Source organism: Oryza sativa, chromosome 3, assembly GCF_034140825.1.
Source record: "Oryza sativa Japonica Group chromosome 3, ASM3414082v1".
NCBI lineage: Eukaryota > Viridiplantae > Streptophyta > Magnoliopsida > Poales > Poaceae > Oryza > Oryza sativa.
Window position 1 is genome coordinate 31,885,600 of NC_089037.1, and position 17,841 is coordinate 31,903,440.

General features: G+C 45.7%; 3 protein-coding genes across 9 annotated transcripts; 2 read left to right on the top strand and 1 right to left on the bottom strand.

Annotated features, from left to right (window-relative positions):
- Positions 1 to 2,007: 2,007 nt before the first annotated feature.
- Positions 2,008 to 7,049, top strand: LOC4334135 (phytochrome C-like). Its single transcript, NM_001418716.1, has 4 exons — positions 2,008 to 4,357; positions 4,462 to 5,278; positions 5,672 to 5,965; positions 6,524 to 7,049. The coding sequence occupies exons 1-4, from the start codon at positions 2,293 to 2,295 to the stop codon at positions 6,759 to 6,761; spliced, it is 3,414 nt and encodes a 1,137-aa protein (NP_001405645.1). The 5' UTR covers positions 2,008 to 2,292; the 3' UTR covers positions 6,762 to 7,049.
- Positions 7,050 to 7,247: 198 nt separating this feature from the next.
- SPO11-1 (meiotic recombination protein SPO11-1) lies at positions 7,248 to 11,210 on the top strand. 4 transcript variants are annotated; one of them, NM_001404773.1, is made up of 15 exons: positions 7,248 to 7,394; positions 7,489 to 7,600; positions 7,678 to 7,754; positions 7,841 to 7,942; positions 8,037 to 8,110; positions 8,345 to 8,361; positions 8,651 to 8,720; positions 8,808 to 8,844; positions 9,320 to 9,367; positions 9,460 to 9,518; positions 9,608 to 9,639; positions 9,717 to 9,822; positions 10,214 to 10,334; positions 10,453 to 10,516; positions 10,878 to 11,165. In NM_001404773.1, exons 1-15 carry the CDS (start codon positions 7,295 to 7,297, stop codon positions 11,002 to 11,004), a joined length of 1,146 nt encoding a protein of 381 aa, NP_001391702.1. In that variant the 5' UTR covers positions 7,248 to 7,294; the 3' UTR covers positions 11,005 to 11,165. The 4 variants fall into 4 exon arrangements, with proteins under 4 accessions (NP_001391702.1, XP_066164296.1, XP_066164295.1 ...); XM_066308199.1 differs by having other exon boundaries at positions 7,252 to 7,394; positions 7,687 to 7,754; positions 10,878 to 11,210; XM_066308198.1 differs by lacking the exon at positions 8,345 to 8,361 and having other exon boundaries at positions 7,252 to 7,394; positions 8,037 to 8,121; positions 10,878 to 11,210.
- Positions 11,211 to 12,096: 886 nt separating this feature from the next.
- LOC4334137 (two pore potassium channel a-like) lies at positions 12,097 to 16,892 on the bottom strand. 4 transcript variants are annotated; one of them, NM_001418718.1, is made up of 3 exons: positions 14,375 to 14,719; positions 12,587 to 13,491; positions 12,097 to 12,500 (listed from the first exon to the last, which is right to left on the bottom strand). In NM_001418718.1, the coding sequence occupies exons 2-3, from the start codon at positions 13,474 to 13,476 to the stop codon at positions 12,347 to 12,349; spliced, it is 1,044 nt and encodes a 347-aa protein (NP_001405647.1). In that variant the 5' UTR covers positions 13,477 to 13,491; positions 14,375 to 14,719; the 3' UTR covers positions 12,097 to 12,346. The 4 variants fall into 4 exon arrangements, with proteins under 4 accessions (NP_001405647.1, NP_001405646.1, XP_015630531.1 ...); NM_001418717.1 differs by having other exon boundaries at positions 12,587 to 13,514; XM_015775045.3 differs by lacking the exon at positions 14,375 to 14,719 and adding an exon at positions 15,978 to 16,892 and having other exon boundaries at positions 12,101 to 12,500.
- Between the last annotated feature and the right edge of the window lie 949 nt (positions 16,893 to 17,841).

Here is a 17,841-nt window from a genome sequence, read left to right on the forward strand (position 1 = left end):
CAAACATATACCAAATAAGCTAACAATATGGAGGTGTAGAATTGTGGGTCATGTATTGGAGTCAAAGGCTAACTTGAAGTACTACTAAAATAAGGATAGATCTATGACAACAATTTTTAATGGGGTTGTTTGGCGGGACTTGTTGCAGCATCTTTGCTACGCTGCGTAACCTCGTCGCTTGGCTACAGCCTACAACAGTGGACAGACTTGAGGGCTTGAGGCCGCTACATGTAGGATGTAGCGGCTGCTCGTTGTTGGTATAACTAGTTGTAGCTGTTGTAGTTATTGTTGGCTGGCTGCTGCAACAAGCTCTTCCGAACAACCCCAATAATAAAACATTCAACTTATTTACTCCTACGATAGTTAGGCTCTGTTTAGTTTGCGAAAAAAAAAATTTTTGGTGTTAGATCGGACGTTTGACTGGATGTCGGAAGGGGTTTTCGGGCATGAATAAAAAAACTAATTTCATAACTCGCATGGAAACCACGAGACGAATCTTTTGAGCCTAATTAATCCATTATTAGTACATATGGGTTATTGTAGCACTAATGACTAATCATAGACTAATTAGGTTCAGAAGATTCATCTCGAGATTTCCTCCCTAACTGTGCAATTAATTTTTATTTTTATCTATATTTAATGCTTTACGCATGTGTCTAAAGATTCGATATGATGTTTTTAAGAAAAACTTTTGGTGAACTAAACGGGGCCTTTATTAAAACTTTAGGAAATTGATTATTCTTTAGCGTAAATCGAATAGCACTGGATTTCATCATCTGCCTCATAGCTCAAACTCACGTGTGTCAGGGTTATGGATACCACATACCTACCTAATACCTAATAGTAGTTGATTAAATCTCGGCAGGACCCACCATATACTATGTCTTATACTGACACTGACCTCGGATATGGATGAAGTTCCGGATAAGGAAAGACAACCAGAGTTCTATATGGAAACGACAAGAACTACTCGGATTGTATTCATATTGGTTTCCCTAGTTTTACTTGGACAAAGGGACACTTATGGGTATAAATACAAGACCCTCTAAGAGGAGAGGGGACACGGAACAATAGATCAAGACATAAGATCAATATACAAGCCAACATACGCCAAGACAAGACGCTAGGTATCGACTTCAGAGATAGGCATGACTAGTCCCCTACGATGCCTATGGCTACCGTCAGGAGAGATATAGAGTTGTCTCTGATCTATGCGGATTCGAGGAGGAAGGTTACCATGTTGTCGACTACGAGTCAATACTACAGACCGCCAGGTCGACAACAGTTAGATAGGCTACCCCAAATATTATACTGGTATGATTATGGTGAATAAGAGCAATACCGGCTTCGGCCAACAGGATGTAGGGTTATTACCTGACAATTCAGGGGCCCGAACCTGTATAAAAATCCTCGTCGTTATCTCTTTTACCTAAGTCTCGTATACATCTTAGTACCAACGATCCCCATACTATGTAAATACCGGAACCGCGACATCAAACGTCGACCGACAACGTGGTACAGTATAAAAAAGTTTTTAAATATTTTTAGGTCTGATCAAACCATCGAATCCAATCAATACAGGGCCTACTCTACCAAAGTTCTGGCCTTTGGGAAGCATTTCCCCATTTTTTTAGCACTTACCACGAGTGGAAAAGGACGGACTTCTGCGCGAGGAAGAAGAACCGGATGACGTTGTACGGCTTTCCTCTCTCGGTTTCCCGACGCGACCGCCTCCGCCGCCATCGCCGCCTCTCCTCACCTCGCCGCGCCGCGCCGCCCCGCCTCGGCCGCGCGCGTCCCCTCTTCCCCGCCTAAGCCCCGCATCCCGCTCACCCACCCCACGCACCAACCCCCGCCTCGCCTCGCCGTCGTCGTCGCCGTCGCCCCCTCGCCTCGCCGCCTCTGCGTGGTGGTGAGGTAGTAATCGCTGTTGCTTCGGTTTCCCTTTGGTTGGGAGGTGGGAGGAGGAAGACGAAGAGAGGGAGAGAGAGAGGGAGATATTATCTTGGGCTGCCTTGCCGTGCAGTGTGGCTCGCTGTCCCACTCAGGTGCGGCGCTATTCCAATCCGTGCTTATCCCCGGCAGAATCCAATCCCCCTCGCGGCTTTTCTCCAAAAGCGCTCCGCCTTCTCGCCTATTTCGCTCGCTGCCGCGGCCATGATTCCCCGCTGATACCTCCGCGCGCCCATTTGGTTCCTCCTCGCCGAATCCCCCTTCGCAGCCGGTGGTTCTAGTTGAGGAGGAGGAGGAGGGGATTTGGTTGGGGGCGAGGGGGAGGAGGGGGTTGTGGAGATGTCGTCGTCGCGGTCGAACAACCGGGCGACGTGCTCGCGGAGCAGCTCGGCGCGGTCCAAGCACAGCGCGCGGGTGGTGGCGCAGACGCCGATGGACGCGCAGCTGCACGCGGAGTTCGAGGGGTCGCAGCGCCACTTCGACTACTCGTCGTCGGTGGGCGCGGCCAATCGGTCGGGCGCCACCACCAGCAACGTCTCCGCCTACCTCCAGAACATGCAGCGCGGCCGCTTCGTCCAGCCCTTCGGGTGCCTGCTCGCCGTCCACCCGGAGACGTTCGCGCTGCTCGCCTACAGCGAGAACGCCGCCGAGATGCTCGACCTCACGCCGCACGCCGTGCCCACCATTGACCAGCGCGAGGCGCTCGCCGTCGGCACCGACGTGCGCACGCTCTTCCGCTCGCACAGCTTCGTCGCGCTGCAGAAGGCCGCCACCTTCGGGGACGTCAACCTGCTCAACCCCATCCTCGTCCACGCCAGGACCTCCGGGAAGCCCTTCTACGCCATCATGCACCGCATCGACGTCGGCCTCGTCATCGACCTCGAGCCGGTCAACCCCGTCGACCTGCCCGTCACCGCCACAGGCGCGATCAAGTCGTACAAGCTCGCTGCCAGGGCCATCGCCAGGCTGCAGTCCCTGCCCAGTGGGAACCTCTCCCTGCTGTGCGACGTGCTGGTCCGCGAGGTGAGCGAGCTCACTGGCTATGACAGGGTGATGGCGTACAAGTTCCATGAGGATGAGCATGGTGAGGTGATTGCTGAGTGCAAGAGATCTGATTTGGAGCCGTATCTTGGCCTGCACTACCCAGCCACTGACATTCCTCAGGCATCCAGGTTTTTGTTCATGAAGAACAAAGTGCGGATGATATGCGATTGCTCCGCAACGCCTGTGAAGATCATCCAAGATGACAGCCTAACACAACCTATAAGCATATGCGGATCTACTCTCAGGGCACCCCATGGTTGCCATGCACAGTACATGGCAAGCATGGGCTCCGTTGCATCACTTGTGATGTCGGTCACTATAAATGAGGATGAGGATGATGATGGAGACACTGGGAGTGACCAGCAGCCGAAAGGGAGGAAGCTGTGGGGGTTGATGGTCTGCCATCACACAAGCCCGAGGTTTGTCCCTTTCCCGCTTAGGTATGCTTGCGAGTTTCTCTTGCAAGTATTTGGGATACAGATCAACAAGGAGGTGGAACTGGCTGCTCAGGCAAAGGAGAGGCACATCCTCCGCACGCAGACTCTTCTCTGTGATATGCTCCTTCGAGATGCTCCTGTTGGGATATTTACCCAATCACCTAACGTAATGGATCTAGTGAAATGTGATGGTGCAGCATTGTATTACCAAAACCAGCTTTGGGTGCTAGGATCAACGCCCTCTGAAGCAGAGATAAAAAACATTGTTGCTTGGTTGCAGGAGTACCATGACGGTTCTACTGGATTGAGTACCGACAGCTTAGTTGAAGCAGGTTATCCTGGCGCTGCTGCACTTGGTGATGTTGTGTGTGGCATGGCAGCTATAAAGATCTCTTCAAAAGATTTCATCTTCTGGTTCCGATCCCACACGGCAAAGGAGATTAAATGGGGAGGAGCTAAGCATGAACCAATTGATGCAGATGACAATGGTAGGAAGATGCATCCACGATCTTCATTCAAAGCCTTCTTGGAGGTAGTTAAATGGAGGAGTGTTCCTTGGGAGGATGTTGAAATGGATGCTATCCATTCTCTGCAGCTAATATTACGTGGCTCCTTGCAAGATGAAGATGCCAACAAGAACAACAATGCAAAGTCCATTGTTACAGCTCCATCTGATGATATGAAGAAGATTCAGGGGCTCCTTGAACTGAGAACCGTTACAAACGAGATGGTGCGCCTAATTGAGACAGCAACTGCGCCTATCTTGGCTGTTGACATCACTGGGAGCATAAACGGATGGAATAATAAGGCTGCAGAACTCACTGGATTACCTGTCATGGAAGCCATAGGGAAGCCTCTGGTCGATCTCGTCATCGATGATTCTGTTGAAGTGGTTAAGCAAATTTTAAATTCAGCTTTACAAGGTTGGCTCTATGTTGAACTTGGCCTTTTTGTACCATCCAACTTAATCATAATGTGTCCATTATTTTTTGGGTGACTAACTTAGGTCTTCTTTCTTGTATTTCAGGAATAGAAGAGCAAAATCTGCAAATTAAGCTTAAAACATTTAATCACCAGGAAAATAATGGACCTGTAATTTTGATGGTTAACGCCTGCTGCAGTCGTGACCTTTCAGAGAAAGTTGTGGGGGTTTGCTTTGTAGCACAAGATATGACAGGGCAGAACATTATCATGGATAAGTACACTCGGATACAAGGGGACTATGTTGCTATAGTAAAGAACCCTTCGGAGCTCATCCCCCCTATATTTATGATCAATGATCTTGGTTCCTGCTTAGAGTGGAATGAAGCTATGCAAAAAATTACTGGTATAAAGAGGGAAGATGCAGTAGATAAATTGCTAATCGGGGAAGTTTTCACCCACCATGAGTATGGCTGTAGGGTGAAAGACCATGGTACTCTGACCAAACTTAGCATATTAATGAACACAGTGATATCTGGTCAAGATCCTGAGAAGCTTCTTTTTGGTTTCTTCAACACCGATGGCAAGTACATAGAGTCACTGATGACAGCAACCAAGAGGACAGATGCTGAGGGTAAGATCACTGGCGCCCTTTGCTTTCTTCATGTGGCCAGCCCAGAGCTTCAACATGCTCTGCAGGTGCAGAAGATGTCTGAACAAGCTGCTATGAACAGCTTTAAGGAACTGACATACATACGTCAAGAATTAAGGAACCCACTCAATGGCATGCAATTTACTCGAAATTTGTTGGAACCTTCTGACTTGACTGAGGAGCAGAGGAAACTTCTAGCATCAAATGTCCTCTGTCAAGAACAGCTGAAAAAGATTTTACATGACACTGATCTAGAAAGCATTGAACAGTGGTGAGTGCCGTTTGTTCCACTGTAGTCTGACATATAGATATTTGCCAACTTTTATTCTGAGCCCTTCCATTGTTCTTGAAATCACGCTTTAATGATTTTTAACCATAGCAAATTTAGATGGTCTTGCAGATTCAGAACTGAAATCACCACTGTTTCATGCCTTTTCTCCAATTATATAGTCTATATGTAGAACAACATGATATGTAAAAAAGGAAACTTTCTATTTAGTGGTTGGAATTAACCTATACACGGAAAATTCCATTGGTACCATAACAGTTCCAGCACTACAAAATAAGTTCATATAAAGCTGTATAATATGCCTATTCCATTTGCTTTTTTCACGCACAAGATCTGATAGAATACGTATTGGTTACTAACTCTGTGCTCCCACAGCTACACGGAGATGAGCACCGTAGATTTCAACCTGGAGGAAGCCCTGAATACAGTCCTAATGCAAGCCATGCCCCAGAGCAAGGAGAAACAAATTTCCATTGACCGTGATTGGCCTGCAGAAGTATCATGTATGCACCTCTGCGGGGACAATTTAAGGCTTCAACAAGTCCTAGCAGACTTCCTGGCATGCATGCTTCAATTTACACAGCCAGCTGAAGGGCCTATTGTGCTCCAAGTCATCCCCAGGATGGAAAATATTGGATCTGGAATGCAGATTGCTCATCTAGAGTTCAGGTAAGCCACCCATTTGCCTTGTGGAACTTATAGTGATGTTTCTTGAACTGCAAGTACAGCTTTACTGGTAATAGAACCAACTTAAACTTTGCATGCAATGACCTAATTTCCATTACTCCAACTCAACTTCTCTGGGGAGAAATCTGTTTGTTAACATGCGTTCAGTAAGTACTAGAGGCGCACTATTGAGTTCCAGACACCTTTATTCCTGCAGCTTGTGTTTACTGTCCATCTTATCAATAGAGGCAGGACACTCAGTAGTCACATAAAAACTGACGGTTCAAAATAGGCCTTCCATATTATCTCAACATAAACATAGCATAAACATAAAATGCAATATCGTAACATCTGAGTAATGACTATATAACCAATTCAATGATGCAACCCTTACAACTATTTAAGATAACGGATAACCCGGCCGACAACCCTTAAAACTGTGAGTAAAAGGAGATTGATTAGATGATGCGAAGCTTTAGATTGTTCGACGAGCTTGCTGGGGCACAACCCCACTTAACAGAAGCGTAATCTAACATCTGCCCAACGGTTGGCTCCATGCAGGCTTGTCCATCCAGCTCCGGGCGTTCCAGAGGCTCTGATACAAGAGATGTTCCGCCACAGCCCAGGTGCATCTCGAGAGGGCCTTGGCCTTTACATAAGCCAGAAGCTCGTGAAGACGATGAGCGGCACGGTTCAGTACCTCCGGGAATCAGAGAGCTCGTCGTTCATCGTCCTGGTAGAGTTCCCGGTCGCCCAGCTCAGCACCAAGAGGTGCAAGGCTTCCACGAGTAAATTCTGAACTTAGGGCTATGGCCAAAATTCTTGTGGGTGCTGTATTGTTGTTGTTGCTGCTGCTGCTATTAGCAGATCAGGCAGTCTGAGGAGTACGTTAGCTGAAGATGTATCAGATGTGTGTAGCTTGTGAAAGTGAAGGTAGTGGTTGGATAGATGTATTTGTCACGTTGATGTCTGGAGAGCTAGTGAGCGAGCTACTAGGTGTTAGTGTAATTTAACCGGCAAATGTATGAACGAATTATGAATAAAATCTTCACTTGTGTTGTCATGAATAAAATCTTCACTTGTGCTGTCATTATTTCCGAAATTATTCATCAAATTCGAAAAAAAAAGAAGTGAACTATTTATATATTTTATCGGACAAATACACAAAAATCTTAGAATTATATCGAGTTGTGTGTGAATTAGATTGCGAATAGGCCCTTGGTAAAAATGAAAAAAAATATGGGGGTTTTCAGTTTTTACAAGCCCATTTGGTCAATACTGGGCTAGCCGTTGTTGGCCCGACCGCCGGAGGCTCACTCGCAGCGGTCGATCATGGCGGGGAGGGAGAAGAGGCGGCGGGTGGCGGCGCTCGACGGCGAAGAGCGGCGGCGGCGGCAGGAGGAAGCGGCGACCCTCCTCCACAGGATCAGAGGTGCACTCCCCCTCCCTCTCGTGATCAATCGCTTAAAAAACTTCTGAATCCTTCATCAACCGAAGTAAACACGCGTCCCTCGTTTTTTGCGCAGGGTTGGTGCGCTGGGTCGTCGCCGAGGTCGCCGCCGGCCGCTCCCCGACCGTCGCGCTCCACCGCTACCAGAACTACTGCTCCTCCGCCTCCGCCGCCGCCGCGTCCCCATGGTCGGTTTCCGCGTCTCGCCCTACCCTACCATCTCATCGGCCGTTTCAAATTCTCACCCCGCTGTATGCGCTTGCAGCGCCTGCAGCTACGACGTCCCCGTGGGCACAGATGTACTCTCGCTCCTCCACCGGGGCTCCCACGCCTCCCGGCTCAGTACGCGTCGTTGATTTTTGTCTCAACCTGCGTATCTACGATCATGTTAATGTTAATCAGTTTGGGATGTTTTAATCGATGTGCAGATGTGCTCCTCAGGGTTCTTCTCGTCGTGCAGCAACTCCTGCAGCAGAACAAGCACTGCTCCAAGAGGGACATCTACTACATGTACCCCTCCATATTCCAAGGTCTGCATAGGTTCCATGCCTCCGCTTCTGCTTTTGTTTCCTGCTGTGTGTGACAATTGGAATTCTGACACCTGTTTTTGTCTAAATACTGCAGAACAAGCGGTTGTTGACCGTGCAATCAATGATATATGCGTACTCTTCAAGTGCAGCCGGCACAATCTCAATGTGGTATGTACCGCGTAATCTGTGTTATTTTCCTTCAGAATCTTCAGTTTTGCTTCTAGAAGTTGCGTGTGCATCACATAATAAGATTCCACTTTCCAGCTGCTACATCCTTTGTGCCCACATTTCTGTCATTAATCACCTGGAGCCTTTTTTTTCTCAATGCTGTTTTACATCTTGAATTCATGTGTATGTACTGTCATAACTGACTGGAATGTGTGCTACCTTGGCTGCTTGCAGGTTCCTGTGGCAAAAGGGTAGGAACTCTGTCAACTATCATAGAGTTGGAGTGTCTGAAGATATGTTTAACTCATTCTACTGTCCTATTGATTGTCCATGCCAATACTTAATAAGATAACTTCTAACCCCTTATCTTCCAAGCACTTGGTCTGCTTAAAACAAAATCTGGATGTAAATAGTGAGATGCTTCTCTTTTAGCAAGGGCTTATAGAGCACTGTGAAGCTACCATTACAGTGCTATGCTCATATATTCTTCACCTATTCATTTCCCCTGTTAAAAACTCATCAATGTCTTTATTATTCCAGCTTGGTGATGGGCTGGATTAGATTTTTAGAGGGAGAAAAGGAAGTCTATTGTGTAACGAATGTCAATGCTGTAAGTTCTATGAGTTTCCTTTAATCACTGTAATATGTTTCTTTCTTTTTATTGATATGGTTTGATTTTTGCCTTCTTCAAATGCAGGCCTTCTCTATCCCAGTTAGCATCGAAGCAATAAAAGGTTGTTCAGAAATTTAAAGATCTAAAATTCAGTATTTATGTTACTGTTAATCTGCACTGAAAATAATTCCTTTACAATTTGCTGACATGGATTGCGTGAGGGGTTGGACCATAATCTCAATTATTCAGAATTAGCCACCATCCTTTGTTTTGAGAGAATCCACTTTGATATATTCTGAATCGAATAGCTAGGATTGATCTCTTAGCAAGGTGCTGTTCATTAGACTAAAGAATAAAGTCAGTGCTTAGTATCTTTACCCGTCTTGATTTAAGATATGCCAGAAAAAGACTGGACAACAAGTGAACCCACAGTTTATTCTTCATTTTCCTTACAAATATGCGGTTGATTATACTTATATCTTTTACTCACTTTATGTTACAGATTTCCTCTCTTGTTATCTGTGAACTTCAGTGTTATCCCTGATGCCTGAATTATATCTCAAGGAAATTAAGCTATCTTAGGTTTTCTCTTGTAGATGTTGTTAGTGTTGCGGACTACATACTTATTGTCGAGAAGGAGACAGGTATGAGGCTTAAAGATTCCTCATGTGCATGTGATACTTGTACTCTTCCAGTTCCAGCCTTCCTACAGTTCGCTTCTGTACTCTCCTTGCAGTGTTTCAACGTTTGGCTAATGACAAGTTCTGTGAAAGGAATCGCTGCATTGTGATTACAGTACTTACTAACTGCTGAATCTGGTGTTATACACAAAATATCTTCTTGCATTTATTCTTATCTAGTTTGATGTTGTTCTGTCTGCTCAGGGAAGAGGCTACCCAGATATTCCAACAAGAAGGCATATACTCTTTGTTATACTTTTCTCTTTTATTTTTCTGAATTGATATTTCAAATGTAAATACTTTATTTTTCCAGATTCTTGCGCTACCTTGTTGAACAGCTGCATTTGCCAGTTTACTGTTTGGTGGATGCAGACCCTTATGGTTTCGACATTCTGGCTACCTACAAATTTGGTTCACTGGTGGGTCATGATTTATCTAATTAGCTGTTTGCTTTGTATTTGCTATTATGCACTATCTGAGCATACCTGTTAATTAAAAATCACATATAACCACTTTATGCAAATGACTACTACACTTTCCTTATCAGTAGCTCCCAATAGCTGGATTGACCTTTATGCATTACATTTTTGTCCAGTATCAAGGCACATTTGAATCAAACAGTATGCCTTCAGTTTGTTTGGCAGCTCTAAGCCCTTTTAGCATGTCTTGTTTTCACGATATTCTGTCCCATTTTGCTGGTAGATTTGGACCTTGCAAGTTTATTTAATTTTCCTTGAAAGCTTGGTGTATTTATTTGTGTTAACTAACTACCTTCTGCAATGCGCTTGTGTAATTCTCATTCTATTTAAGCAATTGGCATACGATGCAAATTTCCTGCGTGTGCCTGATATTCGGTGGCTTGGGGTCTTCACATCTGATTTTGAGGATTATCGCCTTCCAGACTGCTGCCTACTTCACTTGTCGTCTGAAGGTGACTAAACTGAGGGATATAAATGACTGACATTTCTACAACTTTTTCTTGGAACTTATAAGTACCTTGTTTGTTCTTATTCAATTGTCAACCTCATGCTTCATGTATTCTGTTGCAGACAGAAGGAAAGCTGAAGGAATTCTCTCAAGGTGTTACTTGCACAGGGAAGCCCCACAATGGAGGTAAGGTTGTACTTTTCGTACCCGTATTACAAGCAATTCATGATTATGATGGGAGTTTACAAGTTAGAGCTCGGACTTAGCTAGTGGAACATTTCTTTGCTTTTGTTTTAACAGTAGTTAAAGTCATTTTTTTGAAGACTTTCTTATGAAAAACAGGCCAGCTTACTAATAAAAGCTGTACTCCTAACTTAGTGCCTTCCCTTCAGTCTCATTTCCTTAGTTTGAAAAACTCCACTACGCCCAGTAGGTGCAAGTTTTGGGGATGAATTTTAGTGTACCACTTGCCTAGGAAGACTTGGCCCATTTTATTTCCAGTAACTTTAGCCCTGAATTTTTTACACTGATATACTTTATTTGGCAGGTTGGAGTTAGAAGCCATGTTGCAAAAGGGTGTCAAATTTGAGATTGAGGCGTTATCTGCATGTTCCATTTCCTTTTTATCAGAAGAGTACATTCCCAAGAAGATCAAACAAGGAAGACATATATAAGATTGGTTGTACCTGTATCTATCCAGAAATTTTCATGTGGCAAAAGTCTTATTTTGTTTTTGTCATGCTAACTGTAGTCACATGTATGGCACTCTGGTAGTTTAACCCCCAGCAAGTATTTTGTAGCAATTGTTTATATATGACGGTGATTTGGTGCTGTCTCAAGAACTGAAAACCACAAATTTACAGCAACTGAAATTTTACTATTACTATCTCTGCTACTAAGAGCATCTCCAAGGTATGTCTAAAATTAGGCTCCTAAAAACCTGTATTGGGAGTATCACAAAAGATATTGGGCTCAAAAATCACCCACATCTCCAACAGTATCCCAATACCTGATTCCAAAAGAACTTTAAAATCTGCCATATCATCACTGGTGGGTTCTCTTAAACTGATTTTTCTCCAATTGGGAGTGCGTGGAGGTGCCCAAAATTAGCTCCTATTGGGTTGGATTTTGGATGTGCCTAAATATTGGGACCTCCTTTGGGAACCTGTTGGAGGGTTGGTTTTACCCTTAATTCCCAAAATTTAACTTTTAGGAACAAGATTAGGCCTCTCTTGGAGATGCTCTAACAATACCACCTAAAGAGTTGTGCAGCTTTATTTGGGGTTTATTGCATTTCTAACAGAAACCTTTTATAAGTGAATACCTCTATAGTCTGCAATTATGCATGTCTTTTCTCATTTTCTGCCAGATCGTCATCCTGTGGAAGCTGAGATTAACTATCCCGATCTTACCTGAGACTTAGTCTCCAGCCATCATCAGCCTTTTTTCCTTGCAGAGTTGCAGTTATGGAGTTAAGAAGAACGGGCAACAAAACAAAGGAAAGGTTGCTTAAATTCCAGGTGAAATCTACACCCACACAAGTTATATCATTTGCACATAACAAGCCGAAAGCATTGCATTGACTGAAAAGTAGCTTATCGAGTTTCATATATAGTCTCCAGCCATCATCAGCCTTTTTTCCTTGCAGAGTTGCAGTTATGGAGTTAAGAAGAACGGGCAACAAAACTAAGGAAAGGTTGCTTAAATTCCAGGTGAAATCTACACCCACACAACCTATCATTTGCACATAACAAGCCGAAAACATTGCAATGACTGAAAAGTAGCTTATCGAATTTCATATATGCAGGTGTGTGAGCTCGGTGTTACTTCACAAATACTTGTCTCTTACACATGTTCAGGAGCTGATCCACTATGTTAGATGTAGGAGGTAAGGACCACTCATTTCTTTTGTTACTTACTGAATTACCCGTGGGCAATTAGATAGAGTATAGGTGATAATTAGCGGAAGCAAAGGAAACCGTTGAAACACCAGATCAATGGAAAAGGCATCTGTTTTCACTGAGCAGATTGTGCTAGGGTCAGGTCATATGGGGAGAGAGTGCCAGAGTGGTCGACATCGAGCTTTTCAAACTCCTCCAGAAAAGAAGAAATCTCCTCTTGGTTGATCTTACCCAGTTCTTTGAGCTTGTACACAACAAATTCTGCAGCACTGCACAGACCAGATTTCATATATCAACACTGATTCTTTTAGGGACACGATGGAATAAAAATACTCTATGTGAGTTGTGTACTTACCCAACTTGTCGATCATCATCCAGATCGGCTGCCTCAAGATCCATCTTTGTCATTTTCCGTGTGAGAACCCAATTGGCCAGCATTTTCTGCCGTCGCTCGGTGTAGATCTCAGCAAGGTACATGAAGAATTGTGCCATGATGATAGTGCTCGTGATAATCCAAAAGACCGCGAAAACACGTCCCAGTTTGGATGAGAAGCTTTTATCCCCATAACCCAGGGTAGTGATTGTGGCACATACACAGTAGAAGGAATCAACAAGACTCAGTTTCTCCACTTTCCACAGAAATACGGTCCCAGAAATAATGGATAGCACCAGAAGCAGTGCATTTGTGTAAAATTTGTACTTTATCCTGTTTGTCTCGATTGCTCTAAGCATCTTGGTCTCACCACCCTTCAGATTCGTGTGCAATGCTTTGAAGAACAGCACCTCCTGCTTCTCAACAAGATAATCTGCTACTTTGCTGACAAAGAGAGCAACAACTGCCATACCCATGAAGACGAAAGCACAAGCAAGCAGTTTTGTTGTGTCATTGTTTGGGACGAGGTCTCCATAGCCGACGGTGGTCATTGTGACAACACAGAAGTACAAGGCGTCAAGCACTCTATTTGTTCGCTTGCCTGATATCTCATCCATGACAGCATAAAAGGCCAGGACGCCCACTAGAAGATAGATAAAAAGGAGAAGTCCTACTAGTCTGAAACTTGGCCTCATCTCCTTGAATAACTCCTTGGCTTTAACTGATGAGCCCTTTTCAGGGGGGCCTTGAAGAGGATCCGTGGAAGGAGTCGACCTGCATCGTCGAAACCGATTTACTCCTTCTGACGGCTTCCGCTGCAGCACATTAGGGTTATCAGCTAGCAGTGATTGCTGAATGCTGTTGTCATCCATTGGATTAGCCTGGATCTGTTACGGTCACAGCCAAAAACCTAAAATTCAGAAAATGGCATGAACGTTGTGCAATTTGACAAATAAGTGGGATGGAAAGAAAGGATTTGTAAGCTCAAAAGTTATGTAAAACTAAGGCAATATTTGCTGGATATCACAGGATTGCACAGAGAACCGAGGGGCTGCATTCTTCTAAGCATTATTTTTTTGTGAATTATTACATGCTAGAATCCTACAATATCTGATTGCTCCAATTGCAGGTGTGCTACGCCAGAAAATTCCAGTCACCTGCATATGCCTCCTATAAACTGAATTCTATCGGAAAGAGGTGCACGGCTGGTCATGAGCAACTCTAATTGAGCAGCAGGACGTGAAACCATTCTGCTCCATTTCCCCAGGTGAGTTACCATCATCCTAAACCCTAATCAGCTAATGTGTTATTTGACTTGAGCATTATTATACGCTAGCAGCAGCAGGCAAGATGATCTGGTTAAGGCCAAAATCAAAGCAAGGCAGCCTGACCTTTTTGACCAGTTGCCCTTTGGTCACGGGAAGGGTGCAGGTATTGACTATTGAGGATCTCTACTACCCTGATCGGATCTCCCCTCGATCTGTCCATTTCTTTGTCGACCAAGTCCCCCCACCTATCTCTATCCTCATTCGTTTAGATAATATTTCTCCAGTTCTCTCTTCTTCTCCATAAAAAGGGCATCAAACCGTAGAAGAAATTTGCGAGACGATGCAGGGATTGACTAGGGTGGTCGAAACAGCAAATAAGGTACTAGCACACATCAAGAACAGCTGCTCTCGATACAGTCCCACGGCCATATGCCAGTATGCCACTGCTCTTCGTGCGAAGAAAGCAAGGGAGGCAACGGGAGACAGAGAGAGCTTCTCTTACCTTTCCTCCGGCTGAGGGGACGCCGCGCGTCGATCTCCTCTCCCTCTCGCCCGACCTGCCCTGAGCCGCCTGAGACGGATGCCCCGCGCGCGCGCGCCACTGCTGCTGCGCGCCTGCGGGGTTGAGGGCTCTGGCTCCTGGCTGCAACACCACACCGGCCAAGATTCTGCGCGTCGTTGCCGCGTCCGGGGCTATTCTATTTTAAGGCGTCCGGCTAACTCCACCGGAACGGTGGATGTTGTCAACGTTGGGGCTAGCCCAAATCTATCAACGAGCTCAGCGTACGCAGCCGCAGGTGTGTTCTGACTTGTGAACTTGTGACGGCAACTGCAACCAGCGGCCACAAGTCGCAGTCACAGGCTGGATCTACTACTAGGGCTGTGTTTAGACGTAGTTTTGTAAAATTTTGGCGTGTCACATCGGATATATGGACACACAAACAAATTACAGAATACGTCTTTAAACTGCGAAATCATAACGCAATTAGGCTTAAAAGATTTGTCTCGCAATTTACACGTAAATTGTGTAATTAGTTATTTTTTTCGTTTATATTTAATACTCCATATATATGCCCAAATATTCGATGTGATAGGGTGTAAAATTTTACCAGGGGATCTCCGGTAGAACGGAAGGCAGGGATTGGTTTGCACGAACCAAAGGGGAAAGAAAAAGAAAAAAAAGGTTCGGTCTGACATATGGCATTGCCCTGCGTCCGTCGTCGTGCAGGATGCGTCCATTAAGGGGCCATTTGAATAGCAGGATTGAGAAAATATAGAAATAGGAAAAACGTAGGATTTTGATAGAAATATAAGTGTAAAATAGAGGATTACAAAACACAGGAAAAAATAAGAATGGGGTCCCTTTTGAAACGCAGGATAGGAAAAACACAGGAATATGAAAAACGTAGGAATTGAAGTTGTATGTTTTTCTAATTCTACAGGAATTGAAAACACAGGAAATGGAGAGAAGAGCCCTTTGATTATACCACATGATACCCTCAACAAAGGAAAGTTTCACAAGAGGTCTAACCTCTTGCTTATTTTTCTATGGAATTGATCATAGAAATGCAATCCTATGGAAGTTTTCCTATCATCTTCCTATGAATCAAAGGGCAATATAGGAAAAAATCCTTAGGAAAATGAATCCTCCAAAATTCCTTTGCTAATCCTCCATTTCAAAGGGGCCCTCGACCGTTTAATTGAACCACAGGAAAAACGCAGGAATTGGATGAGAGAGATAGACTCAAAAGAAAAGTTACCAAGAGGTTGAAGCTCTTGCTAAATTTTCTCCAAAATCTCTATAGTATCGTCCATTTCATAGGATTTTCAAAGGATTGGATAGGATTCGATCCTTTGTTTCAAAGGGCTTTATAGAAAATTTTCCTATAGGATTGAAATCCTCTAAAATTCTTATGTTTTTCCTCCCCGTAAGAGCATCTCCAACAGTCTTGCTAAATTTGCCTCTCTATTTACTCATTTGGCCAGCCCTCCAACCCATTTGGAGAGCCCTCCAACCCATTTGGAGAGTAAAGTTTAGTTTTCCCTGCAACAGTCTCTCCAATATACTCTCCAAACTGACGGTGGGACCAGTATGTCAGTCTCACCTTAGCAATAGTCTTCCCAACGAGCACCGGTGGCGATTCGGTTGGCGAGCTCCGGCGGCGCGGAGAGGCGGCGACCCAGCGGGCAAGCTCCTGCGGCAAACCGGCGGTCGGGAGGTCGCGACTCGACAGGCTGGCTCCGGCAGTAGGGAGAGGCGGCGACCCGGCGGTAGGGAGGCCGCGACTCAGCGAGCTAGCTCCGGCTGCGTGGAGAGGCGCACCGGCGGTGATTCGGTCGGCGAGCTCCGGCCGCGCAGAGAGGCGGCGAACCGGCGGTCGGGAGGTCGCGACTCGATGGGCTGGCTCCCGCGGCAGGGAGAGGCAGTGACCCAGCGGTAGGGAGGCCGCGACTCGGCGAGCTAGCTCCGGCTGTGCGGAGAGGTGCACCGGCAGCGCGGAGAGGCGGCGAACCGGCGGTCGGGAGGTCGTGACTCGACGAGTTGGCTCCAGCGATAGGGAGAGGCGGTGACCCGGCGGTAGGGAGGCCGCGACTCGGCGAGCTGGCTCCGGCGGTGTGGAGAGGCGGCGGCCTGACGGCTAGGCTCCGGCAGCGCGGAGAGGCGGCGAAGGGAGCCCGCACCTCGGCGGGCTGGCTCCAGCGACGCGGAGAAGTGGCAGCCCGATGGGCGGAGATCGCGTGGAGGCGGTGGAGGTCGCGCGACTGGCCAAGTCCGGCAGGGGCGGCGAGGCTAGCAGTGGCGCGGAGTACACCAGTCGCCGCGGGCTTCCTCCGCGCGTCGTCGTCGTCGCCGTCGCCGGAGCGGATGGTGGTGGCGGCAGCGGCCGGAGCAGGTCGCCATGGCGTCACACCAGACGTCGTCGTCCCTCGCCACGGCGGCACTCGAAGCCGATGGTGGTTGGCTCCAGCACTGGAGCACGAGAGAGGACGGGATTATTGACGTGGGGAAGTGAATCCATGTGGGGCCCACCATTTGGCGATGCGTTTTTGCCTAGCCAAAGTTGGCTATCCGGTTGGCCAGCATGTTGGACCTCTTTTTTACGTTTGAATGGCCAAAATTTAACTTGGAGAGGCTGTTGGAGATGCTCTAAGTCTTGAAAGTTTCGAAACATTTGCCATTAGAAAATAGTATTAGCTTCATCCGTTTTATAAAAAATCAATCAGTATCAGATATGACACTTAGGTACCTTATTAAAAATCGTTTTAACAGTTGAGGGATGCGTATGGTATTGTTGTCCAGAGACAAATTTCAGACTCAATGATAAATTGAGGACCTAAAGTGAACTTATTCATTCGTGCAAACGTTTAACAATCACCTCTTTGCGACTTCCTCATATGTCTTCTCTAGTGTGATGATCAGATTCTCCTCAATGTTTTGGTAGGGATTGCCACTATGTAAGGATTGTTGCAAAAACCATGGGATTACTAAGAAAAACTGAGAGATTTAAAGAACCGAGAGGATTATCACACGAGATAACCGTGATAATTGAGGAGATAACTGCATCGGTTTAGTAGCGATAGAAACTCATGAGACGTCGTTAGTACAGTAGCAGTCATGATACACATAGGAGGGGAAACTGCCACGCTGATTTCAGAACATCGAGCGGTTGGTGCTAATCGATCTGAGAGAAGTATGAGAGTGTTGAGATAACTTATATCTCCGGTTAACTTCGTATCATCTTTAGACAACTACTTCAACACCATATATGTTGCTCCCTCCAATCTAAAATGTAATAACTTTTAGCAAATTATTTGGACAAAGGTATGTCTAGAAACATAGCTGAAAATTACTATATTTTAGGACGGAGGTAGTATATGCAAGAAAAGAGCAAGACAACTCTGATCACTTGGAAAAACTATGCTCAAATGTCTCTTCCATTTCTCTCATCAAAACAAAAGGTAGCTCGG